Source organism: Montipora foliosa, chromosome 7 (assembly GCF_036669935.1).
Source record: "Montipora foliosa isolate CH-2021 chromosome 7, ASM3666993v2, whole genome shotgun sequence".
Classification (NCBI taxonomy): domain Eukaryota; kingdom Metazoa; phylum Cnidaria; class Anthozoa; order Scleractinia; family Acroporidae; genus Montipora; species Montipora foliosa.
In genome coordinates this window covers 19,523,887-19,550,445 of record NC_090875.1, presented here as the reverse complement: position 1 = coordinate 19,550,445, position 26,559 = coordinate 19,523,887, and the positions used below count along the sequence as shown (strand labels likewise).

Genomic DNA, 26,559 nt, shown 5'->3' with positions numbered 1-26,559 from the left:
GATGAGTAAAATCGTCTGGCATTAGACAAAATCGGAAGGCACACTTCCATCCTTCCAATCAAAGGGCACACCATCGACTTCCATTGATACCAGCTTCGTAGCTGAAGGAATGGACTGTGTGCATCACCACATGATATCCTTTTTTTTTTGTAACCCATTGACTCCTGGGGGTTCCCCATTGATGAGTAAAATCGTCCAGATGGCATTAGACAAAATCAAAAGGCACACTTCATCCTTCTGGACAATCAAAGGGCACACCATCGACTTCCATTGATACCAGCTTCGTAGCTGAAGGAATTACCAATGTTAAACAAAGTGACTTTTATACCATTACTTTACGTTATCCTTATTTTATGGACTGTGTGCATCACCACATGATATCCTTTTTTTTAACCCATTGACTCCTGGGGGTTCATATCCCCACTGATGAGTAAAATCGTCTGGCATTAGACAGAGTAAAATACGAAGTCTGGCCGGTTTAGGCTGGTTTAGACTTCAAAGGGTTAAGGGGTCATTTTACAAAAACATTGAAAAAATTAGGACCTTCTTACTTCTGCAATGATTTCTTTGAAGTCATGCATGTACTACTGTATCTTTAACCTACTGATTTTTTGTTGGTGTACAACTTACTGTCACTTAATCAGGTTAGCAGACGGGATGGAAAGAAATGCAATTGTATGCAAAACATTTTTAACATGCATTTTAGAAGCCAGTTCCGAGTTTCAAGAAACGAATGTGCGTGTCAGGATAAAAACAAGGATATAATTGTCTTTTTTGTGATGGTAAATAGCTGCAATAATTTGCACTAAAAATCTTGTTTTTTTAGTATATACTTGCTTTTACCTCGATGCGCACCAGTTTTTTGGAACTCTGAACTCACTTATTATTTAATGACATCCAACTCTAGATTCACGAATTTGAAAACGATGGGTGAGTCATTGAAACGTCATTCTAACCTATTAAGCTGATCTTCTTTCTTAATTATTGTGATCCACTGTGAAAACAAATCGTGGGTTTTTCTCCTTAGGGTTCATTAGAGGCACTTAAGTTTCTTCTCAAACAAGGTTACAAACCACAAAGGAGCTTTTACCTTGCATACGGACATGATGAAGAGGTAGGAGATGTGTGTCACACTGGTTGACTCATTGTATTAAATAGTTTTCAAAAAATAGTTTGTGGTACTGTAGGCCCATTTCAAATGTCGAACTTTACATGTGCCGAGTCTAATGCAAATGCAGAGTGAAAACAATAGATTCGGCACATGTAGAGTTTGACGTTTGAAACGGGCGGTAGAAAACTATCTGCCTCTTTATGCTTATTGACACTTATTTTTCCCCTGTTCTTTAACTATAAATTTAAATACATGTATCTATAGTATTTGGTGAATAGTACTTAAAAAATAATTCCCTCGTGCATCCACATGTTTTAGCGGGCCTTTGATTTATACGCAAAAGTGTTTGGCCGAGCCAGTTGGGTCCTGGTAAATAATGACGTCAAAGAAGTAATTTCATAAGTCTTTGATGTAATTAGTTACCAGAACCCAACAGGCTCAGCCAAAATTTTTTGCATCTAAATCAAAGGCCCTCTAAAACACGTGGATATATATACAATGAGGGAACACTTTTTGAAGTACTACACTCCAGACACTATAGCTATTTAACCCATTGACTCCTGGGGGTTCCCCATTGACGAGTAAAAAATCGTCTGGCGTTAGACAGAGTAAAATACTAAGTATGGCTGGTTTACGCCGGTTTAGGGGTAAATGGGTTAATGTTTTTCAGTGAGTGAAGGATTAACCCATTGACTCCTGGGGGTTCCTCATTGACGAGTAAAATCGTCTGGCGTTAGACAGAGTAAAATACTCAGTATGGCTGGTTTAGGGGTGAATGGGTTATTGGGACAATTAGCTTTTCAGTGAGTGATTAATATTAATTTATGAAACGAAAATATAAAAAACAAGGAAAAAATAAGCGTCATAGGGACTTAATTCTACTTGATGCAATTAAACCATCAACCTTTACCAGTAATTGTGCAAATTACTGTCACTATCAGGTTAGCGGATGGGATGGAGCTATGCAAATTGCAACTTATTTAAAATCTCAAGGGGTGAAATTGGAATTTTTAGTGGATGAAGGAACAGTGATTTTCAAAGATGCTGTTCCAGGAATGAAGGTACCTTATGCTGTGTGAGTATCAGTTTCAATAACACTAGTCAATTAAAAATTTTTGTAAAAGAAAGTATGCCTGCAAACCTTTCTTAAGTCATACCAGTTCAGGCTATTGAGCACATACTGCTTCCCTATTCTCTAAATTAGAAAATTTTAATACTTTTCAAGTCAATGCACTTGAAATTGGTACCTGATTAAAATTATGTTTTGCTTCCACAATGATCTGCTGCCTCCACTCTTTCTCAATCTGTTTATAACAAACCATCAAATTCATATACTATTAGATGTTACATAGGCAACAGCCAGTAATTAGTGTTTGTTTTCCTGTCGGACTTACATCAGGAAATTCACAATTCCTTACCAAGGACCAAAAATCTGGAATTGTCTTCGCGTATGTATTACAAACTAGTCAAGCTTTCCTATCTTTAGAAACAAAGTGCTGGAGTTTTCATTAAAAATAGTTTCGGAATTATCCTACTTTCCCACCTTCGCAGCAACTTATTTCTTACAGTAATATCATATTGTGATGTCAAGGAGGCCCCTCATATAAGCCTGGTGGTTTCTTGAGGTCTCCTCGCCTAACAACATTCTGTACACTGTTATCTGTGAAATTTGTACTGCATTAAAATACATGAGAATTAGCAAAGCTATAAAAGTATTTAAACAAAGTCAAGATTCTTTTTGGATTTCAGAATTGGAGTTGCAGAGAAAGGTTATCTCACAGTTGAGTTGAGTGTTCACACATCAGGTGGACATTCCTCTATGCCTCCACCAGAAACAAGTATTGGAATCATGTCAAAGGCTGTGGTTAAGTAAGATAAATTGCTGTCTGGAATAACCTTTCCATTCCTTAACCAGCCTCTTTTGATGAGTAAAATAATGAATAAATGTTATTGTCTGGCATTAGATAGAGTAAAATCTTTTAGTATCATTCTTTAGAGAAGCAGGATTAACAGAGGCCTTCTGTAAATACAGGCAAATAGGCCTCATCTTTTTATTGTAAAAATTTGTCCAAAATTGGGGGTGTGGCTTATCTACAATACAATACATACTTAATTGACCACTCCACATAGGGGCTTTTCAGGGACAATGGAACACAATCACGACAGAACAGAACATTCGACAACAACTGTTAAGAATCCCAACTGGCCGGAGGCAAGCTAGTTGGTTATTCACAAGTGCAGCTGAGAATTTCAACCAGGGACTACCAGCAACAAATTCAACCAGTGGCCAGAACGTGTCTTGAATCCGGGCTCCTCAGATCTCAAGGCATGCAAGCGCCCTAACCACACTGTCTCCCTGGAACTGGCCCCCATGGATTCTACAAGAACATCTCGCAAGAAATCTGTAAATTTCCATAATCACCCTCGAATCCTGTTATAAATAGAGTCTGTTTTAACATCAACAGGTACTGCTTTTAAAAAGTTATAATAACTGGTCATGTTGCGTTTGTAAGTTTTCTCAGTCCTGTCGGTGAAAGCCTGTTAAACTTCTTTCATTAAGAAGCCTCTTAAGAGGACTTGCTCGTGGTAAATGGCCCGCTGTTTCGCGGTTTTTTACAACTTTGATGGCAGATTTTTCAAAGACCTTCTATTGACCTCCCTTTCACAAGTGCGTTTGCAAGTATCGTTTCTCTTTCATAATATATGTTCTCATGCAATACATATAGTACGGTCATATAAAACATCTGATGCATGCCAGAGCTAGCAGGTTGACATCCAGTCAGTCACTTGGCTGCACCAAGGTTGTTCTAGTTTTCCAAAACTTCTTTGTACCTTGTGGTCTCTCATTTACTGGGGTCTTTGTTTTGTATGCTCCCAGATTGGAAGCTTGTCCAATGCCTGTATTGTTTGATTCATCTGGTCCAGTAAGAGAGATGTTTGAAAGTTTTGCTCCACAGGTATGAATCATTGACTGAAAATATGATACAATGACGCTGTGCATCGTTTCATTCAAACAGTAAGTCACTCCTCGGGGGACTGAATTACTTTTCTGGTGTCGAAATACTATTCTTTGAAAGGAAAAGAAAGGAAAGAAAAGAAAAGGAAAGAAACTTTATTTAAGTGTCTAGTAGTTCTAGTGCCGTCGAGGTGATTATCGGGTGATAATCCGAGATAGCGAGCCAATGAGAGCGCGCGATTTTGTATAATCACCTGTGTATTTATACTAATAGACCATATTTGGACTGGAACTAGCTTGCAATAGAGGCTAATGCAGGGGAATATATAAAAGAGTATTTGCATTTGAAAAGATTTCCTTGCATTATCCTCCATTGCAAGCTAGTTCCAGTCCAAATATGGTCTATTAGTATAAATACACAGGTGATTATACAAAATCGCGCGCTCTCATTGGCTCGCTATCTCGGATTATCACCCGATAATCACCTCGACGGACAAAATGGCTGCCAGTAGTCGTTTTGCCACTGTAAGTGAAGATGATTTTCGCGTTGAAATGTTTTTCTTTTTTGAGATAATCACCTGTGTATTTATACTGAAACAATTATTCGCCTCAAGCTCAGTGATTATCTGTGAATATTCACTGAGACGAAGTCGTGGTGAATATTCACCGATAATCACTTCGCCTTCGGCGAATAATAGGACAGGACATAAGTGAATGCCGAGGGGGTGGGGGGGTCTGTTGGCGCCGAGAGATTTCGAAGGGAAGACTATCATTAGAATTGACTACCTCTTTTCATGCACAAATTGAAAGCAAGAGAAATTCCTTGCTAGAAATATCCAAAGGATATTCTAGTATGGAGTTCTAGTAAGCTTGTCCTCTTCTTTTAGGTTCCAGTTTATCTAAGGATCATTTTGGCTAACTTGTGGCTTTTTAGCCCTATATTTACAAGGTATGTGTTTTTGAAACACGAAGAAATGTGAGTAAGCATTAGTGACTAGCACGCATTGCTCGCCTTTTAAATATTTCCTATTTGTTGCAGAGTCCTGGAGCGAAATCCGTCAACCAATGGTTTTCTACGAACAACAACCGCTGTAACTATATTTAATGCCGGTGTAAAGGTTTGTATGGATATTGCTATCTGCTCGTTACTCCATATTGGTTTTGTCCAAGGATACAAAGTCGTTTCGCTCTCGTTTCGCTCCTCTACCCAAAAGTTTTGAAACGAGGTACTTTTTTCGGGCTTAGCTTAACCAAGCAGGATAGAAATTCGAGAACTTTGATTGAAACATCGTCCTTTCTAATAATAATGACAATGATAATAATCATCATCATCATTATCATTACCATTCTCGTCGTAGTTATCGTCATCAACATAAACTTTATTTATAGAGGGTGGCAAAAGCCACTTAAGGACGTTCGCGCAAAAATTTTTCAACATTGATTTTTTCCTGAAACTTTTACCACTGTAAGATGATGAGTTAGTTATGTCAGAAATGTAAAAAAATGGGGGGTCACCGACTTCGTTTTGGAGAGAACATGCCCGGAAAAACACCCAAAATGTAACAAAATCGGGCTTCGTTAGCGAATAAGGCCAGTGTCTGTAAACCCAAATATATTGCAATTAAATCTTTGAAGTGAAATCTTCTCTGCCAAATATTGTTTAAGTGGACTTATTAAGTGAATTTAGTCAACTGGTGAGGTTCCTTAAAGATCAAGTTCGCATTTAGCGACCACAGTTTCACTCACCTTGCAGCCGCAAGATGGCTAGATTTAATGTCCCGTGAGCAGAAATCTTGAAATTTTTTTAACTTCCCACATTGATTTTTTGTTCATTTTTGGACAACATGAAGATAATTGTAAACAAAAGCCGTTTCTGGAAAGAAAAATAGGGGTCACCGAACGTCCAAGACCGTTAAATCCACGTAAAGCTATAGTAATGGCCTTTTGCCCTATCATTTCTCATTTTATTACTTAGCGCGTGCGCTCGTGTATGACGTGGCGTGTGCATTTGCGTGCGCAGTAAGGATGCGTAGAAACAATTGGCGCGAACGTCCTTAAAAACCGAAAAACTCGCAGCCCTTCTCAATAAGCCAAATAATCGTAGATCTACAAACAAATTTTCGACTTAGCACTCGTTTGTGTGGAGCTATTCTTCAACGCGAAAAGCGAACGATTACACGGGACGACTTCATGAAATTCAGGCTTTTCTAATATAACTTTCTAAGCAAGGACCAGCTTAACAAAAACAGAAGCACCGGATCCTGGTGAAGGACCTAATCAGCGATTTAAATGTTATTAAAAGCTAAAAAGAACAAGGCTGATGTAACGGTGAAGGGGTATATTTAAAAAAGCCGATATTTCGAAAGGCATTTCCTCATCAGGGATTTGTAAGCAAGTTTTCTGGCGAAAAGACCAAAGTTTATTATGGCAGTAATCGGTGAGAGGAAACTAATTCTTTCCCTTTTTTGTCAACAGGCCAATGTAATTCCAACTTCAGCGAAGGTGATCGTGAATCATCGAGTTCACCCACGGAACACACTGAAGGAGGTTGGTGTTTTACCGGTGTTTTAATTGACCGAGCTACAAAAAGCTACAAAATGGTTGAGACACTTTCCTCTTTTCAGCGATGTTAGGCAAGTTCCCCGCCACCCCTTAATCTTTCCGTCTAACCATAATATATATTTTTTTATCGCGAAGACTTACTGTTTCCCTTTCCAACATAAGGGAGTTTAAGCAAAGACGACGGGTACGGCTACGGCAACACCACAAAGCAAGAATGTCATTGGGTTAAAAAAGGAAAGATGTTCGTGGTGCACGTGCAACACGAATTTCCGTGCATTTCTTTGCCGTACTCCACAAAACAACAACTTGAAATCACCAAATTTTAGGTTTTGACGACAACGTGAGCATGTAACAATGAAAAAGTCATTTTCAGTTTTGACTTTAAAACCGTTCGTACCCTAACAGGATAGTTCGCCTGTATTGTACAATGTGAACAAGACGGAATATTCGCGAAATACTTACGATATCGCTGAGTTATATTTTGGACTAAGGTTTCCGTTGCCGTAGCCGTCGTCTTTGCTTAAACTCTCTATTGAACAGGGGTACATAAGTGATATACAACATAGAGTATATGATATTTTTCAGCATTTATTTGTTTCATTTATCAGTAATTACACTGCAGTTTATCTTTCCAGTAATCTAAGTTTTGTTTAGCCCAGGTATTATATTAGGGAACTTAAGCAACCGCAACGGCGACGGCAGCGAGAACGTCACAAATTTGCATATTTAGTGGGCAAAAACAATAGTTTTGCACGCTCTGCACGTGCATTTTTCACTTTTGCCCATTTCTTTGCCGTCGTCTGCAAAACAACAACGTGAAATAGCCAAATTTGAGGTTTTATGAAAAACGTCAGCACTCGAGGATAAAGTTTCATTCGAGAGCTAGCTCCGGGCCGTTTGGATGAATTTTCTAGTGAGAAGTACAAGAAGATGCGTGAATCTCTCTGCCATTCTCCTGCGAAGTTTGAAAGCGGAGCGATGCGCTTTTCTGGGCAAAAAAATTAGTTTTCATCTTTGACCTTCTATTGAGAGGCACAGTAAATAGCGAACTTCAAATCTTCAAAATCGCTCAAAATACCACTTCTGAGGCAAAAGAACGACAGTTCACCGCAGGTAAGGTAATACAACGTTTATTTAGCATTGGTCCTTTAATCTCTTTAATGAGTTTACTTAAAGAGATTAAAGGACCAATGCTAAATAAACGTTGTATTACCTTACCTGCGGTGAATTGGTCCATACACATATTTATCAATATATCGCCACAGAAGAAGCAAACGTTGAATCCTATACATTTATTGTAAAATTACAAAACGTTTACACAAACAGATTGTTTGGTTTCCCTGTGTTAGGTACTTGATCACGACCGACGCTGCATCAATGACGATCGAATCAATATTCGTGTGATGACTTCGATGGAACCGTCACACGTCAGCAGATACGACAAAGATGCTTTCGGTTTCCAGGCAAGCTTTTTTATTTAGTATAATATTAACCATAAAGTCACAAGATTACGATAGTCATACTTGAAATTTTCCCCGTCCATAAATGAGTTGACGGGAGTAAAGACGCCTTATTCCAAAATGGCCGTCATTATAATATTCTTTTTTTTCCATGCAAATTGGCCCTTTTGGCCTCGTTCAAGGTTAAATATTCTTTTGAATTTTACGCTTGAAAGCGAAGCTATAAGGGCCAATTTGCATGGAAACAAAAGAATACTTAAATGGCGGCCATTTTGGAATAAGGTGTATTGACCTCCGAAAACTGACGTTTTGAGCAGAGGCACTTTTCAGGAGTTCATAGTCTGGAAGCCTACAAATTTGTTACATTTGTGTAACGGCGTGTTCACGGTAGAACGACGTACATGAAACCATTTTCAACCAGTGGCAAGCTTGCATCGCAAATTATTTCCCTTGGCTTGGTTTGTGAAAAAGACGCGGCGCAGACATCGTATGGGAGCTGTTCTGTCTTCCTTGCTGTGGGCTTTTGTCCTTTGTGAGAGAAAAACTTCCAGTCTTCGCTCGTTCTGCCAAAAAAGGAAATCAAAACACCTTAACACACTTTTTCTAAATTCGTTTTTCATGGATTACACAAGTTGCATAAAGATGACCAAACCAGCTTATATTTGTCCCACGTCCGAGTTAGCGAGAAGCATAGGTCGAGGGGACAATACTAGTCCCAGACATTTCTCATGTAAACTTTGCGCTATCTTCATAGAAGCGAACTTGTGCTTCCCAATCGCTCGTTCGTGGGTCAAACGAAAAATTATTTAGGTAACTTCAACTGGACACTAAAATCGTTATTTAGAAAATGGCAAAGAATTAATTACTAGATTAAGAAAGCCAACATAGTTTGAAGAGAAGTAAATTCATTTGATTTATTACAATTATTATTATTATTATTATTCATTTACAATTTTCGTTAGAGCGGTTTTCAATTGAGTGTCGAAAGTAATTAGCGAATTGCTTTAATTTGGTTTTGAATTTACTTCACTCTTTGATTGGTTCAAAGTTCTCTAGCCATTTTTTCAACCAATCAGAAGTGAAACCAAAACCAATCGCGACTCGCGCGTGCACTTTTTCCCGCGCTTTGTGTCGGGCTACGTGTAATTACTTCTAGTTTTGATTGGTCGACTGGATTGTCTCCGTCCTTTTTGATTGGCCGAAGTAATTACTTTGGTTTTGGTTTTACGATACTCAATTGAAACTCGCTCTGTTATTTATTGCTAGAAATTTGTTATTAGAGCTATGCAGTTTACAGTAAATCATAGAAAGGATACATTAGATGCCTTCGTCCAGAACAAGGCCAAGTTTGTCTTACACCATTTCGCCGGCGAGTAAAGGCGCTGTCTCGCTGGGCAATTTTTCGTGCAACTTGCCTCGCAACGTAATTTCTACAAACGTTTTCACAGTAAAAAACAAGTTATTTAACGGGTATTACACTGAGCAACATTTCATGCAACGTGCCTCGTTTCGATGATCACATGAGGTTAAAGAAACATTTTCATTGGCTGGTGCCACAAACCGTTGTGACACAAGTTGCAGGACGTATGTTACACATGCGCAATGCTTAAAAAAGTTCGTTGCAACCGTTGCGGAAAGTAGAACTCAATTCTACTTTCCCCAACGGTTTCTGCAACTGGTCTCGCATTTTGGCCGTTGCAAGGTATGTTACATTGGGTAATAATTCGTGCAACTTGTCTAGCAATGGCGTTGCGAGACAAATTGCACGAAAATTCGCACAGTGTAACAGCACCTTAAGGGTTTGGCTTTGGCAAGCAAAATGTGTTTGATTTTTTTTTTCCGTAGGTCATATCTCAAAGCGTTCGTCAAGTCTTTTCTGATATTGGAGTTTCTCCAGGTAAACATATTTTGCCCTCTGAATGTTCTTGTAAAAATTAGAAATTTTCTGAAAATAACTGAATATATTTGAATCAAGAGAAAATGAGAGGACAGAGAGGGACTCTCAGGGCGTTGGCCGGGATATGTCATGTCCACGAAAGTTATTTTTAGACGAGCGGAAGTCGGAAGTCTGTCTTCCGAGACGTCCGCATGCAGTCTCGCTCTCAGGTTCTTGGTGAAAAGAGAAAATGGCGGCGCACGTGAAAGGCTGATGAATAAATATTCATCATGTCTTTTCAAAATGCATGCGGACGTCTCGGAAGACAGACTTCCGCTAGAACAAATAACAAATAACTTTCGTGGACATGACATATCCCAAGGGCTGGACCGGGAGCCTCCCTCTCTGTCCCCTCATTTTCTCTTGATTTGAATGTAAAGTTTTTTTTGGACTTAAATGGAGATTTCATTTAGAGCGGTACACTTAGCATCTTCTACAAAGGAAGGCTGTTTTTGAAGACGTACGTTGAAATGGCAAAGAGATTTTGCCTGTTGGCAAGTGGAATATTTTTTCATCCATTGTAAAAGACTGCCTTATTCGAAGGATCGACTCGACAGCAATTCTACGAAATAGCAATGTTATTTTACCATGTGAAACTCCAATCATTGCCTGTGTTCTCGTTTCTTAATAGGTGACCATAGCAACGGGAAAGCCTTCTAAATGACACCCTATATTTTGTCTTTAAACGCTTATATCTCAAAAACGAACTCGATGACCCATTTTTATTGATGGAAAGTGTTCTGCGGGTCAAGATAAAACTCTCTGCAAAGTTAAAAAATCCCTGGAGCGGATTCAGTTGGCACTAAAAATAATTTTCATGCGGTCAATAGAGGACACACACTTTTGAATTGTGTTGACGCGATGTACCTATTCTAGAAAGCTTTCTTATTAATTTGTTGATTTTTTGGACGAAGAAGAGAAAATTTTGCACAGAATATCTTTCTTTGATTAAAACTAAAAACAAAATTCCAGGCCCTTTGAGAAACGTTCGCCAGTCTAGGAAAACGCATGTCAGTGATTTTTTAGCTTCTAACTTCTGACTGGCTGGAATTTTGCCTCAAGCCAATCGCAAAGCTTAGTAAAGTACTTCTCACACTGAATTTCCGTGAAATTTGTAGGCCTTATGATCGCAAACACGGATACCAGGCACTACTTGGAGCTGACAGACGCCGTCTACCGGTTTATGCCATCAATCCTCAGTCCAGAAGACGCCAAACGAATACATGGCTTCAATGAAAGGCTTGGAGTTAAGAACTATGAGAGGACAATAAACTATTTTTATCACTTGATGAGGAATGCTGATGCTGCAAGTCTAGGAACTGTCCAGTCACATAGTGAACTTTAAAGATTGTTGTATTTAACCAGAAACCCATAAGGGTTGAAACGTGTAACGCGAGTTCGCAGCTTCCGAATATTCAGTGCGAACTGATTGGTTGAATGTTTCAGTGATAAGTACCATATTTGGAAACCCCTCGCTCTTGTTGTTCCAAATATGGTACTTAGCAAATTGAATATTCAGAAGCTTGTTTCCCAGCACACAAGGGGCCGTTACACGTTTCAACCCTTATGGGTTTCTGATTTAACCGAACCATATTTTCATAGCCAATAATGTTATTCGTTTAAATAGGGAGGAGATCTGTTCGGGGAATAGGGAAAATTATAGGTAGGTCGCAGTATATGGCACGTCCAGCCTTGTTTCCAGGGTGTTGGACTAAAGCAAAAAGCGTAACCGTATACGTAAGCGTGACCTTTAATAGCTCTTTGCTGGATGATGGCTGCAGGAGCTGTGGTCTTTGTAATTCTTATAATTGCTTTCTTTATTCTTATTTATAATTTATGCGTGTATTTATGTATAATTTAATTTTGAATCTAGTAGGTAGTATTTCTTTTTAAACTAGTAAAAGTTTTCACTACGTCTGCCCACACCTAAGATAGTATGAGAGGCAGTTGAGATACGTTTAAATTATATGCTGAACATGTCGTCCCTGTTTCCGATTTGCGTCTGACAAATCGTCGCGCCTGTTTCTGATTTGTGTCCGGACAAAATCAATTTCCGAGTCAGGCAACTCGATTTGCATCAGATCTGCTTCAGTGTTTGATTTTTCTATCGCTAACTCGAACGGCACTTTGGTCCTCCTTGCGAGTTTCTCACTTTGTGAGTCCTTAAACACCTCGGTCATACAGAACAATACCAATACCACTTGCGTGCCCTCTAAGCAATACCGATACCACCTTGCGCGCCCGGTTGAGCAAATCGAGATCGATGCCCCCTACAATGTGTAACAATTTACATTTACCCTTTTTACGCGGGGACTTCTAGGTTGCCTCCTCGTATTTTGCCCTGAGCCAAAACCCTGCGGGGGCAATAATGTTATTTGTTATATATCTGAAAATTTTCCCCCAACAGCGCGCACTTTCATTGGTTACTTCGAGGTCACATGACATCTAACAATAAAACTGTTTCCCGCCAAAAGTCTCTGAGCGGGCAAAATTACCCGCGCTATATAGCAAATCACTTAATGACTGGTCCCTCGGGAAAAACTTAATTTTGTTTCCCTCGAATTGAGATTCTCGGGAAATAAAATTAACTGTTTCCCTCGGGACCAGTCGTTATGTGTTTAATATTGTTATTTGTGTCCCCACATTAGTAAGGGATATCTCCCTAACTAAAAGGTTTATTTGCCATTTAAGTCCTACATTCAATACTGAATATAAAGGACTGCATTTAAGGAAAAAAACATCATAAATAATAGTATTATATACACAAATGGAGCTAATAAATTGTGGAAATTTCACTCTTGAAAGATTTAAGTGATTCTTTCAACGCTACTTCCTTTGGTAGCTTATTCCATTCCTGTATGGTTCTTGGATACATTCTTACTTTTTTATAAATACATAATAAATACCGTTTATTTGCCACATTGCAGAATTAGCCGAATTAAAGGGCTAAAAATTTACAATCAATAAATAATTAAAACTACTACTACTACTATAAAAACAATAAAAATATCTTAATTAACTATTTACAGTATCTACATATTTACTTCCGGCAACAACTCCTATCAGCGTAAACAATATTTCTATTGTTGAAGCCGGACCGCAGATTGTAACTATGACCCACCAGGTGCTGTTTTCGGAACTGAGGAAGTTAATGGGGTGATCATTTTGAGACATTAGTCTTCTGAATATATTTACAACAGAGCTGAGTTCGTCTTTCTTTCAGGCTGCTAAGGTTGGTAATATTAAGCGCGTATAAATAACTGTGGCATGGATAGATAATATGTAAGGCGCTGTTTTGAATTGATTCCAGCTTATTTGAAAGAAATTCAGGAATATCTTGCCAGACTTGCACACCATATTCTAATATAGGTCTCATTGTTGTCGATTTCTTTTTGTTACAATCTGCAGCAGAAATCCCCGCCATGCCGAACAACACCGAAAGGTTGGAACACGTGCGAGCAAAGCAACTGGTGACGTGTCTTTATTTGAAAAATATGACAATTGGCAATCGTCAGAAGACTTTAACTTGAGCGGCGAAGCATATCACCAATTCAGTTTATGCTTCAAATGAAAGAACAATACAACTTCTCAATGTTAACGATAATTTTTTAGAAGGAAATAGACCTAGCATGAAGAAAACCAGACCGACATTTCGTGACCCTAAGGTCAGTTGAAAATATATCGTGTATGAAGCGATGGGACGGTTTAGGCCTCAGTCTGCACAAACCCAGTCTGCAGTCTGCACTCTGCATTTTTAACCGAGTCTGCATTTTAAACCCAAACTGCAGTCTATAAATAGTCTGCATTTTATATTGACCAGTTCATGAACTCACTGTTATTTCGAAGAACACAAATGTGACAGTATGTGCCTATGAGGTTAGACCGTCTTTACAGGGTAACACTCCTTACTGATTTAAGTATTACGATTCATCTTCGAATTGAGTGGCTAATATAAGTGCTTGCTATGTTTTTTACGTTTTTGGCGATAAACGGTCTGCAGCACTTGGCTTCGCCGTATAACGAGTTCTCATTGAAACATTCGCGGTTTTGGGTCAATGTGGGCTCAGGTTTGGCCATCACGTGACAAATGTCAACAGTTTGCGTTCGTGGAGCAAGCGAGTTGCCTCAAATCTGGTACGTTTATCAGTAAATAAGTAATTTTTTCGGCCATCTTCGTCTACAGAAGCCCACTGCCCGGCATCATTAAGCTGGAATGTGGGACAAGGCAACCCTTTCAAAGAAAACCGAGGTGATAGATGGTTTCATGCAGACTGGGACGCCTAAAGTGCTCTAATATAAACATGGCGGTTCACGAGTGAAGCTGTCTCTCTGGCCTTTCTGTGGACGAAATCCAGCACCTACCAATACAATTTGGGCAAGTTTTGCAAGCTAAAAACTTCAATCAGCGCTGTGTTTTGCTTGTAGGACTGGGTGAGCCGACACTTATAAAAAATCAATGAAATGAGAATCGGGGGGCTTCCGTTGTCATGGAATGGCAGAATTACCCAGAATTCTTTTTGGCCATGAAGGAGGCAACTTGAGCAGCACGAGACTGGCCCTCATCGAATGGCTAAAGCGCGGCCGGAGGCAAAAGTAGTGAGAAGAAGATCTCTAGCCAGATACTAAGGAGTAACCCTGGTGTGTGCTGTTAACGTAGACTTTTGATTTCTGAACAAGCTTTTACTCTAGAAAACTCGCAACAAATTAGTGCTTCTTTTCGCTGCTATCCTCGTAGCAAAAAACTGGCCTTTTGTAATTTCTTGTCAAGCAAAGGGTATAACGTAAATAAGAGAATACTGAGATTTATATTTGCAATTTACTTGTCCTCTTACCACTTAAGTCAAACTCTACACCTCTATGCATTGAAAATCTTCTTATGCATGATCTTCGCGGAAATTACATTCTGTCCCTCAATAAACCTAAAACAACCAGTTATGGTATTAGTTCTTTTCTAACGTATCAGCTGAGTTGCGAAATGCGCTACCTGGGTTTATCCGTACCACTGAGTTTACTGGTTTTAAAAAAAAATCGAGGGTCGCATTTTGTACAGCGGCTTTTCTTGTTAATTAATATATCTTTAAGTATTGTGTATTTAGTTATATACCTGTAGATGCTATGTATTGTAGCTGTAAATGTAATGTCTCGAAGATATTAGCTCTTGTAGTTATTCAGAAATTCTAGATGAAAAAGAGTTTTTGCAAGCATGCATGTATGTATGTTACCTTCAGCAGGGCGCATGCGCACACTTTGTAATCTGTGACTTCAATGCTTACCATATGTTAGATAAATGACTTTACACCTGAATATATAAGCCATCGAATTCTTACGTTAAATTGACAAGGGCGGTTTGGAGCTGTGAGTAGGCGTGGGATTTGTCACATATGGTTTAGGGCCCGACATATCTCTCCCTCAATGCCGTACCGGGAAGCAAGGTCGGTAGCAGAAAGCAGCGAAGGGCCAACTGCGTCCAAAAGCGATCGCACGGGCCGAAATCCCGGGATGACTCGTTTGGTACGACGCTCCAGCGCCGGTGTCTGGAGGTACTGCGTTTTTCTCTCTTGTTCAAACATTGCGTCCGCGCATGCGTAAATATTCTGGCTCTCCGTTACGTAGGCTACAGAAAAATAAATAAATAAATAAAAAATAAAAATAAAAAATTAAGATGCTGGTTTTTACGAGGAAATCAATGAAATGAGAATCGGGGGGCTTCCGTTGTCATGGAATGGCAGAATTACCCAGAATTCTTTTTGGCCATGAAGGAGGCAACTTGAGCAGCACGAGACTGGCCCTCATCGAATGGCTAAAGCGCGGCCGGAGGCAAAAGTAGTGAGAAGAAGATCTCTAGCCAGATACTAAGGAGTAACCCTGGTGTGTGCTGTTAACGTAGACTTTTGATTTCTGAACAAGCTTTTACTCTAGAAAACTCGCAACAAATTAGTGCTTCTTTTCGCTGCTATCCTCGTAGCAAAAAACTGGCCTTTTGTAATTTCTTGTCAAGCAAAGGGTATAACGTAAATAAGAGAATACTGAGATTTATATTTGCAATTTACTTGTCCTCTTACCACTTAAGTCAAACTCTACACCTCTATGCATTGAAAATCTTCTTATGCATGATCTTCGCGGAAATTACATTCTGTCCCTCAATAAACCTAAAACAACCAGTTATGGTATTAGTTCTTTTCTAACGTATCAGCTGAGTTGCGAAATGCGCTACCTGGGTTTATCCGTACCACTGAGTTTACTGGTTTTAAAAAAAAATCGAGGGTCGCATTTTGTACAGCGGCTTTTCTTGTTAATTAATATATCTTTAAGTATTGTGTATTTAGTTATATACCTGTAGATGCTATGTATTGTAGCTGTAAATGTAATGTCTCGAAGATATTAGCTCTTGTAGTTATTCAGAAATTCTAGATGAAAAAGAGTTTTTGCAAGCATGCATGTATGTATGTTACCTTCAGCAGGGCGCATGCGCACACTTTGTAATCTGTGACTTCAATGCTTACCATATGTTAGATAAATGACTTTACACCTGAATATATAAGCCATCGAATTCTTACGTTAAATTGACAAGGGCGGTTTGGAGCTGTGAGTAGGCGTGGGATTTGTCACATATGGTTTAGGGCCCGACATATCTCTCCCTCAATGCCGTACCGGGAAGCAAGGTCGGTAGCAGAAAGCAGCGAAGGGCCAACTGCGTCCAAAAGCGATCGCACGGGCCGAAATCCCGGGATGACTCGTTTGGTACGACGCTCCAGCGCCGGTGTCTGGAGGTACTGCGTTTTTCTCTCTTGTTCAAACATTGCGTCCGCGCATGCGTAAATATTCTGGCTCTCCGTTACGTAGGCTACAGAAAAATAAATAAATAAATAAAAAATAAAAATAAAAAATTAAGATGCTGGTTTTTACAAGGAAATCAATGAAATGAGAATCGGGGGGCTTCCGTTGTCATGGAATGGCAGAATTACCCAGAATTCTTTTTGGCCATGAAGGAGGCAACTTGAGCAGCACGAGACTGGCCCTCATCGAATGGCTAAAGCGCGGCCGGAGGCAAAAGTAGTGAGAAGAAGATCTCTAGCCAGATACTAAGGAGTAACCCTGGTGTGTGCTGTTAACGTAGACTTTTGATTTCTGAACAAGCTTTTACTCTAGAAAACTCGCAACAAATTAGTGCTTCTTTTCGCTGCTATCCTCGTAGCAAAAAACTGGCCTTTTGTAATTTCTTGTCAAGCAAAGGGTATAACGTAAATAAGAGAATACTGAGATTTATATTTGCAATTTACTTGTCCTCTTACCACTTAAGTCAAACTCTACACCTCTATGCATTGAAAATCTTCTTATGCATGATCTTCGCGGAAATTACATTCTGTCCCTCAATAAACCTAAAACAACCAGTTATGGTATTAGTTCTTTTCTAACGTATCAGCTGAGTTGCGAAATGCGCTACCTGGGTTTATCCGTACCACTGAGTTTACTGGTTTTAAAAAAAATCGAGGGTCGCATTTTGTACAGCGGCTTTTCTTGTTAATTAATATATCTTTAAGTATTGTGTATTTAGTTATATACCTGTAGATGCTATGTATTGTAGCTGTAAATGTAATGTCTCGAAGATATTAGCTCTTGTAGTTATTCAGAAATTCTAGATGAAAAAGAGTTTTTGCAAGCATGCATGTATGTATGTTACCTTCAGCAGGGCGCATGCGCACACTTTGTAATCTGTGACTTCAATGCTTACCATATGTTAGATAAATGACTTTACACCTGAATATATAAGCCATCGAATTCTTACGTTAAATTGACAAGGGCGGTTTGGAGCTGTGAGTAGGCGTGGGATTTGTCACATATGGTTTAGGGCCCGACATATCTCTCCCTCAATGCCGTACCGGGAAGCAAGGTCGGTAGCAGAAAGCAGCGAAGGGCCAACTGCGTCCAAAAGCGATCGCACGGGCCGAAATCCCGGGATGACTCGTTTGGTACGACGCTCCAGCGCCGGTGTCTGGAGGTACTGCGTTTTTCTCTCTTGTTCAAACATTGCGTCCGCGCATGCGTAAATATTCTGGCTCTCCGTTACGTAGGCTACAGAAAAATAAATAAATAAATAAAAAATAAAAATAAAAAATTAAGATGCTGGTTTTTACAAGGAAATCAATGAAATGAGAATCGGGGGGCTTCCGTTGTCATGGAATGGCAGAATTACCCAGAATTCTTTTTGGCCATGAAGGAGGCAACTTGAGCAGCACGAGACTGGCCCTCATCGAATGGCTAAAGCGCGGCCGGAGGCAAAAGTAGTGAGAAGAAGATCTCTAGCCAGATACTAAGGAGTAACCCTGGTGTGTGCTGTTAACGTAGACTTTTGATTTCTGAACAAGCTTTTACTCTAGAAAACTCGCAACAAATTAGTGCTTCTTTTCGCTGCTATCCTCGTAGCAAAAAACTGGCCTTTTGTAATTTCTTGTCAAGCAAAGGGTATAACGTAAATAAGAGAATACTGAGATTTATATTTGCAATTTACTTGTCCTCTTACCACTTAAGTCAAACTCTACACCTCTATGCATTGAAAATCTTCTTATGCATGATCTTCGCGGAAATTACATTCTGTCCCTCAATAAACCTAAAACAACCAGTTATGGTATTAGTTCTTTTCTAACGTATCAGCTGAGTTGCGAAATGCGCTACCTGGGTTTATCCGTACCACTGAGTTTACTGGTTTTAAAAAAAAATCGAGGGTCGCATTTTGTACAGCGGCTTTTCTTGTTAATTAATATATCTTTAAGTATTGTGTATTTAGTTATATACCTGTAGATGCTATGTATTGTAGCTGTAAATGTAATGTCTCGAAGATATTAGCTCTTGTAGTTATTCAGAAATTCTAGATGAAAAAGAGTTTTTGCAAGCATGCATGTATGTATGTTACCTTCAGCAGGGCGCATGCGCACACTTTGTAATCTGTGACTTCAATGCTTACCATATGTTAGATAAATGACTTTACACCTGAATATATAAGCCATCGAATTCTTACGTTAAATTGACAAGGGCGGTTTGGAGCTGTGAGTAGGCGTGGGATTTGTCACATATGGTTTAGGGCCCGACATATCTCTCCCTCAATGCCGTACCGGGAAGCAAGGTCGGTAGCAGAAAGCAGCGAAGGGCCAACTGCGTCCAAAAGCGATCGCACGGGCCGAAATCCCGGGATGACTCGTTTGGTACGACGCTCCAGCGCCGGTGTCTGGAGGTACTGCGTTTTTCTCTCTTGTTCAAACATTGCGTCCGCGCATGCGTAAATATTCTGGCTCTCCGTTACGTAGGCTACAGAAAAATAAATAAATAAATAAAAAATAAAAATAAAAAATTAAGATGCTGGTTTTTACAAGGAAATCAATGAAATGAGAATCGGGGGGCTTCCGTTGTCATGGAATGGCAGAATTACCCAGAATTCTTTTTGGCCATGAAGGAGGCAACTTGAGCAGCACGAGACTGGCCCTCATCGAATGGCTAAAGCGCGGCCGGAGGCAAAAGTAGTGAGAAGAAGATCTCTAGCCAGATACTAAGGAGTAACCCTGGTGTGTGCTGTTAACGTAGACTTTTGATTTCTGAACAAGCTTTTACTCTAGAAAACTCGCAACAAATTAGTGCTTCTTTTCGCTGCTATCCTCGTAGCAAAAAACTGGCCTTTTGTAATTTCTTGTCAAGCAAAGGGTATAACGTAAATAAGAGAATACTGAGATTTATATTTGCAATTTACTTGTCCTCTTACCACTTAAGTCAAACTCTACACCTCTATGCATTGAAAATCTTCTTATGCATGATCTTCGCGGAAATTACATTCTGTCCCTCAATAAACCTAAAACAACCAGTTATGGTATTAGTTCTTTTCTAACGTATCAGCTGAGTTGCGAAATGCGCTACCTGGGTTTATCCGTACCACTGAGTTTACTGGTTTTAAAAAAAAACCGAGGGTCGCATTTTGTACAGCGGCTTTTCTTGTTAATTAATATATCTTTAAGTATTGTGTATTTAGTTATATACCTGTAGATGCTATGTATTGTAGCTGTAAATGTAATGTCTCGAAGATATTAGCTCTTGTAGTTATTCAGAAATTCTAGATGAAAAAGAGTTTTTGCAAGCATGCATGTATGTATGTTACCTTCAGCAGGGCGCATGCGCACACTTTGTAATCTGTGACTTCAATGCTTACCATATGTTAGATAAATGACTTTACACCTGAATATATAAGCCATCGAATTCTTACGTTAAATTGACAAGGGCGGTTTGGAGCTGTGAGTAGGCGTGGGATTTGTCACATATGGTTTAGGGCCCGACATATCTCTCCCTCAATGCCGTACCGGGAAGCAAGGTCGGTAGCAGAAAGCAGCGAAGGGCCAACTGCGTCCAAAAGCGATCGCACGGGCCGAAATCCCGGGATGACTCGTTTGGTACGACGCTCCAGCGCCGGTGTCTGGAGGTACTGCGTTTTTCTCTCTTGTTCAAACATTGCGTCCGCGCATGCGTAAATATTCTGGCTCTCCGTTACGTAGGCTACAGAAAAATAAATAAATAAATAAAAAATAAAAATAAAAAATTAAGATGCTGGTTTTTACAAGGAAATCAATGAAATGAGAATCGGGGGGCTTCCGTTGTCATGGAATGGCAGAATTACCCAGAATTCTTTTTGGCCATGAAGGAGGCAACTTGAGCAGCACGAGACTGGCCCTCATCGAATGGCTAAAGCGCGGCCGGAGGCAAAAGTAGTGAGAAGAAGATCTCTAGCCAGATACTAAGGAGTAACCCTGGTGTGTGCTGTTAACGTAGACTTTTGATTTCTGAACAAGCTTTTACTCTAGAAAACTCGCAACAAATTAGTGCTTCTTTTCGCTGCTATCCTCGTAGCAAAAAACTGGCCTTTTGTAATTTCTTGTCAAGCAAAGGGTATAACGTAAATAAGAGAATACTGAGATTTATATTTGCAATTTACTTGTCCTCTTACCACTTAAGTCAAACTCTACACCTCTATGCATTGAAAATCTTCTTATGCATGATCTTCGCGGAAATTACATTCTGTCCCTCAATAAACCTAAAACAACCAGTTATGGTATTAGTTCTTTTCTAACGTATCAGCTGAGTTGCGAAATGCGCTACCTGGGTTTATCCGTACCACTGAGTTTACTGGTTTTAAAAAAAAATCGAGGGTCGCATTTTGTACAGCGGCTTTTCTTGTTAATTAATATATCTTTAAGTATTGTGTATTTAGTTATATACCTGTAGATGCTATGTATTGTAGCTGTAAATGTAATGTCTCGAAGATATTAGCTCTTGTAGTTATTCAGAAATTCTAGATGAAAAAGAGTTTTTGCAAGCATGCATGTATGTATGTTACCTTCAGCAGGGCGCATGCGCACACTTTGTAATCTGTGACTTCAATGCTTACCATATGTTAGATAAATGACTTTACACCTGAATATATAAGCCATCGAATTCTTACGTTAAATTGACAAGGGCGGTTTGGAGCTGTGAGTAGGCGTGGAATTTGTCACATATGGTTTAGGGCCCGACATATCTCTCCCTCAATGCCGTACCGGGAAGCAAGGTCGGTAGCAGAAAGCAGCGAAGGGCCAACTGCGTCCAAAAGCGATCGCACGGGCCGAAATCCCGGGATGACTCGTTTGGTACGACGCTCCAGCGCCGGTGTCTGGAGGTACTGCGTTTTTCTCTCTTGTTCAAACATTGCGTCCGCGCATGCGTAAATATTCTGGCTCTCCGTTACGTAGGCTACAGAAAAATAAATAAATAAATAAAAAATAAAAATAAAAAATTAAGATGCTGGTTTTTACAAGGAAATCAATGAAATGAGAATCGGGGGGCTTCCGTTGTCATGGAATGGCAGAATTACCCAGAATTCTTTTTGGCCATGAAGGAGGCAACTTGAGCAGCACGAGACTGGCCCTCATCGAATGGCTAAAGCGCGGCCGGAGGCAAAAGTAGTGAGAAGAAGATCTCTAGCCAGATACTAAGGAGTAACCCTGGTGTGTGCTGTTAACGTAGACTTTTGATTTCTGAACAAGCTTTTACTCTAGAAAACTCGCAACAAATTAGTGCTTCTTTTCGCTGCTATCCTCGTAGCAAAAAACTGGCCTTTTGTAATTTCTTGTCAAGCAAAGGGTATAACGTAAATAAGAGAATACTGAGATTTATATTTGCAATTTACTTGTCCTCTTACCACTTAAGTCAAACTCTACACCTCTATGCATTGAAAATCTTCTTATGCATGATCTTCGCGGAAATTACATTCTGTCCCTCAATAAACCTAAAACAACCAGTTATGGTATTAGTTCTTTTCTAACGTATCAGCTGAGTTGCGAAATGCGCTACCTGGGTTTATCCGTACCACTGAGTTTACTGGTTTTAAAAAAAAATCGAGGGTCGCATTTTGTACAGCGGCTTTTCTTGTTAATTAATATATCTTTAAGTATTGTGTATTTAGTTATATACCTGTAGATGCTATGTATTGTAGCTGTAAATGTAATGTCTCGAAGATATTAGCTCTTGTAGTTATTCAGAAATTCTAGATGAAAAAGAGTTTTTGCAAGCATGCATGTATGTATGTTACCTTCAGCAGGGCGCATGCGCACACTTTGTAATCTGTGACTTCAATGCTTACCATATGTTAGATAAATGACTTTACACCTGAATATATAAGCCATCGAATTCTTACGTTAAATTGACAAGGGCGGTTTGGAGCTGTGAGTAGGCGTGGGATTTGTCACATATGGTTTAGGGCCCGACATATCTCTCCCTCAATGCCGTACCGGGAAGCAAGGTCGGTAGCAGAAAGCAGCGAAGGGCCAACTGCGTCCAAAAGCGATCGCACGGGCCGAAATCCCGGGATGACTCGTTTGGTACGACGCTCCAGCGCCGGTGTCTGGAGGTACTGCGTTTTTCTCTCTTGTTCAAACATTGCGTCCGCGCATGCGTAAATATTCTGGCTCTCCGTTACGTAGGCTACAGAAAAATAAATAAATAAATAAATAATAAAAATAAAAAATTAAGATGCTGGTTTTTACAAGGAAATCAATGAAATGAGAATCGGGGGGCTTCCGTTGTCATGGAATGGCAGAATTACCCAGAATTCTTTTTGGCCATGAAGGAGGCAACTTGAGCAGCACGAGACTGGCCCTCATCGAATGGCTAAAGCGCGGCCGGAGGCAAAAGTAGTGAGAAGAAGATCTCTAGCCAGATACTAAGGAGTAACCCTGGTGTGTGCTGTTAACGTAGACTTTTGATTTCTGAACAAGCTTTTACTCTAGAAAACTCGCAACAAATTAGTGCTTCTTTTCGCTGCTATCCTCGTAGCAAAAAACTGGCCTTTTGTAATTTCTTGTCAAGCAAAGGGTATAACGTAAATAAGAGAATACTGAGATTTATATTTGCAATTTACTTGTCCTCTTACCACTTAAGTCAAACTCTACACCTCTATGCATTGAAAATCTTCTTATGCATGATCTTCGCGGAAATTACATTCTGTCCCTCAATAAACCTAAAACAACCAGTTATGGTATTAGTTCTTTTCTAACGTATCAGCTGAGTTGCGAAATGCGCTACCTGGGTTTATCCGTACCACTGAGTTTACTGGTTTTAAAAAAAAATCGAGGGTCGCATTTTGTACAGCGGCTTTTCTTGTTAATTAATATATCTTTAAGTATTGTGTATTTAGTTATATACCTGTAGATGCTATGTATTGTAGCTGTAAATGTAATGTCTCGAAGATATTAGCTCTTGTAGTTATTCAGAAATTCTAGATGAAAAAGAGTTTTTGCAAGCATGCATGTATGTATGTTACCTTCAGCAGGGCGCATGCACACACTTTGTAATCTGTGACTTCAATGCTTACCATATGTTAGATAAATGACTTTACACCTGAACCTTGCATACGGAACCTGCGCCCGCAGTGCGCGCGGCAGTCAAAACTGTGCTATCCTGTCAATCATTTGCCCCTTCACCGGAAACAGTGCATTTCGGTTGTTCGTAAATGACATTGTTGTTGATCTACGCAAGGATGCGGTCGAAGTCTTTATTCGCGAAGTTAACTCAAATAAATATCGATACGGTTTTGCCGTCTTCTTGCACTTGATTCGAAAATACCACCCTGAATTCGTCTTAGAATAGTTAGAAAAAGCACAAATAAAAGCCAAAGCATAAGAGGTCACGTTCGAATTCTGCTCGCCGACAACCCAAGTTTGTTGACAAAAAAATTGCTACAAAATGTTTTAAATGGTTTTCTGGCCCTTTATTACTAATGGCGCTCTCGTTCATTTTAAATGGAGTATCGGGAAAGAAAAATTGTCAAGCTGATATTTTTTTCGTGTGAACATACATTTTCACGTAGCGAAAATTTGTATAAGCACTACAAAACGTTTACTAACCATTGCCCGAAGGAACACCTTTTAGAAGCTGCAAGGAAGCCGCTGATGAACTTTGCACAAAACCCTCGGCCCATAACACAAGAAAGCCATACTTGGAAAGTTTTTCAGTGGAAGGCTCGCTAAGGAAGAGTTTCTAGAGCTTGCCCTCCCGCAGGTCGCCAGAAAGGTGCAAACAAGCTGGTTCCTGTCTGAAAAGAGCAAGATCTAGAAGGGGCAGTCAAAATTGTGTTTCTTTTATTTTATCTGAAGCTATTTTACAGGTTTTCCACAAAATAATATTAAAGAAAAAAAGAAATATATACATAAAAATGTGAGAATATGAATAAAATATCTAGTATCTAAAATTTCAAAATTTAGGTAACTAAAATTTAATGTTCCTCACTGGTTTTTTTAACAATATCAAAATATTTTAGGGAACAAGGGAAGAAAACCAATTTAAATTTTAGGGATCAAAAAGCTGGGAACAAGTTTGAAAGTAATTTGGGGAACAAGGAAACACAAGCAAATATGTAAAGGGAACAAGGACTCCTCTCCCCAGGAGGGCCTCATCAAATGTTCTGCGTCTATCCAACAGCTCAAACAAGCTATTCCAACAATTTTTGAATGACCAACAAGAAAAGAAGACTCTCTTAGAGAAATAGATTATTTATAATAACACTTAAGCATGCGAAACAATGCTCAGATGCTTACGAGCACCCTCATGCCCATGTTTGTAAAAAAGCACCATGAAGTATTCCTTGTGGCTGGCTGGTTTAGGCATTGTTTCATCTTTCAACATTGGGCAAAACCAAATTAACTCCATTCTCAGAGGGCACTGGGGAAAGAAGCTAGAAGAAAAAAGTGGCCTTGATCCCAAATTCTCCCAAGGTAATCTTTACAGAATAAGATCATAGAAGGAACACTTTTGAGTGCCAACCTTAAGCCTTTTAAAACAAGCGCAAACAATATTAATAATCTTTAAATTCACAAAATGTCAAACAGCATATTTTAGCCTCATATTCAATTAGATTTGGCTGCAATGTTCCTTAAAACTATGCAGAACTATTTACCATAAAATGTGGAACATTTCCTGCCTATCTAAATATGCCGCAAAAGATTAAGATACACAATACCTAAAAAATAAATTACTTGATGTGATCAAGACATTGAATGACCAAGCAATAAACAAATGGCAGCAATGTATGTTAGGTTCACAAAGTGGGAAAAAAATATTCCTCAACTGATGTTTCAATATGCATTTAAATAAATTTTCTATCATCAATTCAAGGGACTGACTTTTCACTGGTATTGATTTGCATTTCCATGATAAGTTTGAAAGTGAATCTGGCAACCACAGTGCCCTATGAAATGGGAAATAACTTAAACAAACTCTTTAAACGAACATTTTACAAGGGACACCATTATTGATGCCCTGCCAAGAACAAAGATTAAACTGAAAGAAGAGTTGGTCTGGAGTTAATCCACAATGGACAGTTAGTGGCTGCATTCACCAATGTAGAGAACAAACACATCAAGTTTCTTGTCAAGCAACCAGGTGTTCAAGGAGCTATTCAATTTCCAAAGAACTATGGTAGTGTGCAACAGTACCTGGGTGAATTCGGGTACCTGGCCTGAAACTGAAACTTGTGGAGCCAAACAACTTGTTGAGCTAGGTACTTAAACTGGGTAGATAATTATGTCTACAAATATTGTCTATTCAACCAACAGTTTCTCCTAATTTTGTGTAACATTCACTTAATGGTTCCTTAATAAAAAAATTGCTAATTCAATTAAGGATTCAAGTCCTTTGAAATCATCAAAGTTACTTTGTGCCACCAGGAACAAACGAAAAAGTACAAGCACTAAAGACAAACAGCTCACAAAAGGCAGAACTCCGTTTAAAACAGCAAAACGGACCGGGGATCCTCGCGTCACTAAAAAGTGCTGCATGCTACGTAGATGTTTGCAGAACGATCGCAAGTTGTAATCACTGAAAGAAAACTCCAATCCAGATCTGATAGACGATGGTCGTGCAAGACTCACCAAGCACATGGAACACCCGACAGGATTGTTTGTTGTCTGGCACAGCAGATGAACGAAAAATTGTTCCCCTCACTATTAAGTTCCAACCCAAGACCAAT

At 39.4% G+C, this 26,559-nt stretch overlaps 1 protein-coding gene across 1 annotated transcript in view; it reads left to right on the top strand.

Annotated features, from left to right (window-relative positions):
* Nucleotides 1-12,995, top strand: part of LOC138011200 (N-fatty-acyl-amino acid synthase/hydrolase PM20D1.2-like) — a 15,320-nt gene extending 2,325 nt beyond the window's left edge. Inside the window, exons 3-12 of the mRNA XM_068858159.1 lie at nucleotides 1,028-1,114; nucleotides 2,053-2,186; nucleotides 2,861-2,980; nucleotides 3,990-4,068; nucleotides 4,955-5,016; nucleotides 5,107-5,185; nucleotides 6,543-6,614; nucleotides 7,979-8,092; nucleotides 9,935-9,986; nucleotides 11,144-12,995. Coding sequence (XP_068714260.1) covers nucleotides 1,028-1,114; nucleotides 2,053-2,186; nucleotides 2,861-2,980; nucleotides 3,990-4,068; nucleotides 4,955-5,016; nucleotides 5,107-5,185; nucleotides 6,543-6,614; nucleotides 7,979-8,092; nucleotides 9,935-9,986; nucleotides 11,144-11,370 — 1,026 coding nt within the window. The 3' untranslated portion in view covers nucleotides 11,371-12,995. The remainder of the gene's footprint in view (nucleotides 1-1,027; nucleotides 1,115-2,052; nucleotides 2,187-2,860; nucleotides 2,981-3,989; nucleotides 4,069-4,954; nucleotides 5,017-5,106; nucleotides 5,186-6,542; nucleotides 6,615-7,978; nucleotides 8,093-9,934; nucleotides 9,987-11,143) is intronic.
* The last annotated feature ends 13,564 nt before the right edge of the window (nucleotides 12,996-26,559 follow it).